Source organism: Momordica charantia (assembly GCF_013281855.1).
Source record: "Momordica charantia cultivar OHB3-1 chromosome 11 unlocalized genomic scaffold, Mcharantia_2.0 BLBB01000011.1, whole genome shotgun sequence".
NCBI lineage: Eukaryota > Viridiplantae > Streptophyta > Magnoliopsida > Cucurbitales > Cucurbitaceae > Momordica > Momordica charantia.
The window spans coordinates 23,375,769-23,382,510 of record NW_028275159.1 but is presented as its reverse complement, the minus strand read 5'-3'; the positions used below and the strand labels follow the sequence as shown (position 1 = coordinate 23,382,510).

Below are 6,742 nucleotides of genomic sequence, written 5' to 3'. Positions count from 1 at the left end.
TAACTATAGTAATGGAAAAACGAAGAACATTTACACCAATTAATAACCAAGAGAACTATAGTGTCAAAACTAAAGAACGACCATAAGAAAGATCATTTCTTTGAAGATTCTTTAATTTCATTCTTGCCATGTAACCCAAAGGAAGACTTTGATAAAGTTCATCCAAAGTTTTTTTTTTTTTCATTTTTTTCCTTTTTAAAAAGGCGGTAACCAAGAACACTGGAGAGGAGATGCACAGTCATTTGGCAGGTGTACCATCCAAAATTTGACTATAGAAAATCCCAGAATCTTGTAGTATCCTCACAGGTGGAGAATATGTGATATTGTGTTTCAAGGCTTGCATATAGAACACTATTGTAACACATTCTATGTTGGAACTTGTCATGTGTGTTAATGGCTTTGTGGCTAATCTCCCAAAGAAAGAATTTGTCCTTTTATGAGTAGTGGTCCTTCCACATGACATTATATAAAAGGGGGGCAACTTAAAAAATTTTGCTTGGTAGATCCCGTTAAAGAAAGCATGTTGAGAAAGATCCATCAGGTTCCAATTTCCAAAGACATTATCCGGTAATTGAGACAGATGCAATTTAAACAGGTGGTGTGAAAGATCAGCCGATTCTGTTTCATTTATCCAAAAAATTGGATGGTAGCCGGTTTATACAATGATAAGTTTTAAAGTAGAGGAAACTTACAAGCAAGAGAGACTTCCATCAACCAAACATCCTTCCAAAAGGAGATAGTTGCCCCATTTTCGATTTTGAAAGATATGCTCATGGATTAGGTTCTAATATTTCATATTGGATTTCCATGGACCTTTTGCATCTATGAATTTCCTTTAAAGGGTATATTTTTCATTGAGGTACCTCCAATTCCATTTAGCTGTGAGGGCTTTGTTTTTGTTTTCCAAAGCCATCTCTCCTACTATGATATATGCTAATTGGGGGTCTTTTCTTTTCCCTATATAGCACAGGATGTCGCTTGATTCTTATTTTTTGGTATCTTGGCTTGTATCTTTTTAATTTTGCTATTTTTATTCACTCCTTCAGGAGTTTGTATCTCTGAACAGTTTATGTTCCTTTTCATTAATCCTTGGAAAGTTTGTTTCTTATTAAAAAAGTCATTTGGTCCAATTCCATGTAAGTTTTAAAGTAGAGGAAACTTACAAGTAACCCTCTATCCCAAGCTTTCGAAACCGAAGGTTGCTTGCACGGTGTAAGTCTCCCTCCGTTACGGATGAAAGAATTCTTCCAAGATTGAAGCTTCTTTTTAACTTTCTCAACCATCGGATTGCAGAAGGAACAAAAATGATGTTTGCCACCTAATGGAAGACCCAAGTATGTTGTTGGGTACGAACCCACCTTGCAACCAAAAATTGTTGTCAATGAATTCACCTCTTGTTCTTCCGTATTAAGATCCAGAAACTTTGTTTTGGAGGTTGATATGCAGTCTAGATGCTTTAAGATGTACCAGATTAAAAAGATTTGTAAGATCCTGCTCCTTTGGCGAAGAGAAAAGGACGGTGTCGTCCGCAAGAAGAAGATGGTGAATATTAGTAGAATTTCCTCCCAAGTCAAAGCCTTTAACCACATTCTTTTAGCAGCATGAGTGAAAACTCTGCTGAAATAGTCCATAATCATGATGAATTAGGAAGGAATGTAAAGGATCACCTTGACGAAGACCTCTAGAAGCGAGTTTTTTATGTCTAGGTCGCTCATCTATAACAATTGAAAAATTTGTTGATGTAGTACACCCTATCCACATCCTCCATCTCTGACCAATCCCTTTGGCTATAAGAATCTCATATAGAAAATCCCAATCAACTTTGTGAAAGGCTTTTTCTATCATTGATGCATCCAGCACTAATGATAATTTGTTGGCAGCCACTCCTCATTTATTTCCCGCCTGTAAAGAAGAACCAATGGGTACTAATCTTTGAGGAATTTAATCTGTCATGGGCATTTAGTAACATAGCAGCAGATAATGTCCTTCAGCTTCTCCTCGGGCTCCCTTTTAATTCTAAAGCCAATCTTCTTTGGCTTAACGCTATTAAAGCCATGCTTTACGAGATATGGTTCGAAAGGAACTCTAGAGTGTTTGAAGACAAGAGACAATCATCATCAGTGCGCTTCAACATAGCTAAGTTCAAGGCTTCTCAATGGTGTTCTTTATTGAAATTATTTAGGAATTATTCCCCTAGCATGATCTGCTCCAACTGGGATGTATTTTTTTTTGAACAAGAAACGAACTTTTCATTGATAGATGAAAAGGAACATAAAATGTTCAAAGATACAAACTCCCAAGGAAGTGAAAAAACATAAAATAAAAAGATACAATCCAGAATAGCAAAAATAAAAAGACAGAGTATCATCCTGTGTATGTCTAACTAGGGAAAATGAAAGCTCCCCAATTAACATATATCATGTTTGGAGAATAATTAGCAAAAAGATTGGATGGAGCACATCATTGAGACGCTTTAAACTTAGCCAAGTTGAAGCATTCCATCGAAGGTCTTTTTTTTCCTAAAAAATCCTTTGGTTTCTCTCAAATCAAATCTATGAGATGATAGCTTTGACACCATTTACCCAAAGAAGGCTCGCTTTAGGAGGTAAAAAAGGACCAAACATCAGTTGGGTAACAATCTTTGAAACATCCGCATCCATTACCCAAGAGATATTGAACATATGGAGCAAGGAGAGCCAACAATCCGCTTCATATGGACAAGAAAAGAAGGTGTGCACCTGAAACTCATAATTTGCCATGCACAGCACACAAATGGATGGTTGCAAATGCATATGTGGTGATTTTTTTGAAGAACTTTTGCTGTGTTGACTTTTCCATTAATAAGAATCCAAGAAAGGGTATTAACCCTTTTTGGGCAACCCGTTCGCCATAGCCAACAACATTGATCATTGGTCATCAAGAAAGAAACCTTTCTAGGCTTGCATAAAGAAGCAACCAAAAAAGACCCCGAAGGTTCCAAACTCCACGTCAACTGATCTTCCTCCTCTTGCAAGATAATTGAATTTAAACTTGATAAGAGTATTAAATAATCATCAAATTCTTCATCTTTAAGATTTCTTCTTGTTTCAATTCTCCAAGAAGAAGAGCATGAATCCCAAGCCTCACGAACTGAGATAAAAGGGGCAGAAGAAATTCGAAATAATCGTTTTAATTGGAATGTTTATGGGGAAAAAAATTGGTAGTCGCTCTATCTGAAAGTTATCACACCCCTAAACTTAGAACCTTGCCTGTCCCCAAGCAAGATTAATTGTAACAACCCTAAAATATGAAAGGAACCTATATCTAATGAACACACATCTTGCATCAAGCACTGCTTTCAGAGTCAAGCATAACAAGACACAAAGCTTGCCATGATTAATGAAAGCAAACATACAAATTTAGAGTAATGAAAAACAACGCAAGGACTTATTCGATATGATCAGCACACAATCACTCGCACACACACCCTTAGTACTACTTACACACTGGTACGCTCCTAAACCTCGTGTCGATTCAACACCTAGGCATCAAGAGACAAAAGACAATAATTAAAACAAAAATTCCAGCCATCGAAATCCATTCTAAGAGGTCCGTTACCGCAAAATCGACTTCGTTTGGTGTGGGTAACTTAGATCTAGCTCGAATGGGTGTGGGTTGCGTATATCGAGCTTTTTTAAAAATAGAAAACCAACAACCAAAAACTAAAAACAATAAAAACCATAAACCATAAACCAAGATGATTATCAAAAGGGCTCTTAAAAAACACAAGTCATTTGTGAAATATAGTTTCTAATACGAGTCATTGAAGAAAATTCCTCGTAAATAAAAGATTATAGGATTATATATTGTTGACGTGAGCATTCTATGGAGAAAAATCAGCTATCAAATATTTCCAGATTAAGCGCCCTAGCTTCTAGGCATTTAACACAATATATTTAAGTACATGAATGAAAAACTATCACTAAACCCATGGGATATAGACTCCTTTTCACCCACTGCCCACAGCCACTCAATTCTCTTTTATTTGGATTCTATACAAATAAAACCTTAACAAAAGGGCCTTGTCGTAGTCAATGGTTTTGTATTAAAACATAGTGGTCGTTCGTGGCAAACTTCACCTTTTTCAGTGTTAAGAATGACAAACGAGTTCTATTTTGGCATCATTTATGGTTGGGGGATTCTATCTTAAAGGATAGATTTCCATCTTATTTTGGATCTCTTCTTTTCCTTCTATATCAGTCCATGATGCTTGAGACTCACATCCTTCTTCTTGGAGGATTGAAGTTAGGAGAATGCTAAAGGATGAAGAATTGAAAGAATATTTATCTTTCTGTCATGTTTAAATTCGATTCACCTTTGTGATGATGAGGATAAGTTGAAATGGAGTTTAAACTCTTTAGAATCCTTTTCGGTTAGCTCCTTTTGTAAGCCTAGAGTTGGTTCTTCATCTCTGCCCAAGGATTTTGTTTCAAGATTGTGGAATTCGTGCAACCCAAAAAGGGTGAATGATCTATCATGGATTCTCATTCTCCTTAATGGGAAAGTAAATACTACCGAAATTCTCCAAAAGAAGCTGCCTAACATTCTCCTCCATTCTTCTATGTGTTTTTTCTGTGCTGCCAATTGCAAAGACCAAGTGCATTTGTTTTTCTTTTGTCCTTATGCATCAGTTTGTTGGGATCTCTTCTTTCATATGTTCAATTTAGCTTGGGTAAAGGACGAGTCAGTATCTTCAGCTGTTATTTGGTCCTTTCTTTTCGCCTAAAGCAAGTCTTCTTTGGGTAAACGGTCTTAATTCTGAATTGTATTTTCGTCTGTTCTCTTTTGTCTTGTTTTATGGTTTACTTTCACTCCCTTCGGAAGTTTGTATCTTAGAACATTGTAATTGTATTTCCTTTTCATTATTTCAATGAGAAGTTCATATCTTGTTCTAAAAAAAAAGAGAAAAGGGAGAAGAAATACAAATAGTTAATATAAAACAATATAACCTAACAACAAAGTAAAAAATTAAGCTACAAAACTCCAACTAATCTGAAAGCAAAAAGCTTCCTAATTCAAGCAAATATCAACAGAATTATAACCCAAGAATGAATTTGACAGAGAACACCACTGCGACGCTCTTTGAGAAACTATATCAAATCGACTTGAAGCGTAACTATGTTTGCTTCTTTTTGCCGTGTTAAGACTGCTGTTTAGGAGAATCCAAATCAAAATGTTGATTATTTTAGGACTTTGTTTTTAATAGTAGTGAAAGAACCTCCTTAAGCAAAGGAAGAGACTTGACGAAAAGTTGTTTGAATTAAGAATTTACTGACAACTTCCTTGAAGACCCTCATCTTCAGCACATGATAATTTAATGGGATCCAACACTTCAAACAAGCTACTAAACTCAGCTATTACATCTTCCTTCAAATATCTTTTGTAAGTGATTTTCCATGTAAGAAAATTTTGGTCCAAAAAATCAGCTACGAGACCATTGGGCATCACCACTCTAAAATAAATAGGAAACCGAGATTTAAAGGGTAGATTGCCAAGCCATCGAAAAGAGAATTATTTTACTGTTCTCCACAGTGAAAGATGAATAAATATACATCTTCTTCCAGATTCTAGAAATGCTGCTCCATAGACTTCTGAAAGAAGCATTTTTCCTTCCAATTGTATGCCACCCTGATGGATCCAAGCCGTGGACGCTTGAGATAACTTTGTGCCAAAGACTATCTGATTCATTGATGAAACGCGACCCCCATTTTGTCAAAACTGCTGAGTTTTTGTGTTTTAGACCACCATCCAAAAGAGATTTAGAAGTAATGTGCCATTTAACCAAGTGATTTACCTTACCCCCTGCATGTCCTTCCCAAAAGAATTTGTGCAAAAGCTGTCCTTATTTGTGTACAAATTCTCAAAGAAGTGCAGATATTAATTTTAAATCGCTGATTCAGTCAATAAACTATTCCCATCCCTAGAGAGGATCTCAAGAATAGTTCTTTCCTTAGGCCTCATGGCAACCATACACTGGAGAAAGCTAGAATTTATATCTCTCTTTTAGCCATTTGGTCTTGCATCTCTGTCTCCAGTGGGATTCCTCTTTAGTAGCCAGTGTGAGGAGTTGGGCTATCATTGAATTTTTTTGAGAGATTTGGCTTGTTTGTAAAACTCCTGCTTTTTATATTCCGTCCAGCACACCAAGCTCGGTAAGGAGTTTAAACTCAGTTTTGAGGCCAAATTGGTGTGAAAAATTTTTAAATTTGAGAAGTAGAATAATGGTTGGGAAGAAGTGAAGATTTTTTAATGATAAGAGTAGAGCTTGAGTGGATTGGATACTGTTAATAATTTCCCCTTGAGCATGGACTGGCTTAACAATTAGATCGATAGGTTCTAGATGTAATTTTTGGGGTGTAACTTTTTTGTTTTTTCAACCACTGTTCATTGGAGATTTATTATTATGTGTGTAATCTCCTCGGTTTATATTCATGCGGATGTCTTCTCTTAGTTGGTTTGTTGAATCAAATATCATTTGAAAAAATTCGTCTAGCGTTGATGCAGCCCAAAGTTATTATCAGTTCTCCATGTTCAATCATGGTCTGACTTAGAGTGATAACTTTGGTACTAAATAATGTATTTAATTTATCAGGATGACTAATCTGTTTCTTGTTGATTATAGTCTTGAAAAAGCTGTTGAAGTGGATTACAACTGGGTGGAATTTGATGATGTGCGTTACCATGTCCAGGTGATTTTTCTTAT

General features: G+C 36.0%; 1 protein-coding gene across 5 annotated transcripts in view; it reads left to right on the top strand.

The window, feature by feature from the left end:
- DIS2 (Arp2/3 complex, 34 kD subunit p34-Arc) overlaps positions 1-6,742 on the top strand; it is a 55,973-nt gene that overhangs the window by 1,831 nt on the left and 47,400 nt on the right. For all 5 annotated transcript variants that reach the window (XM_088119568.1, XM_022299646.2, XM_022299647.2 and 2 more), the window contains exon 2: positions 6,662-6,728. In XM_088119568.1, the coding sequence (XP_087975694.1) occupies positions 6,662-6,728 (67 nt within the window). The remainder of the gene's footprint in view (positions 1-6,661; positions 6,729-6,742) is intronic.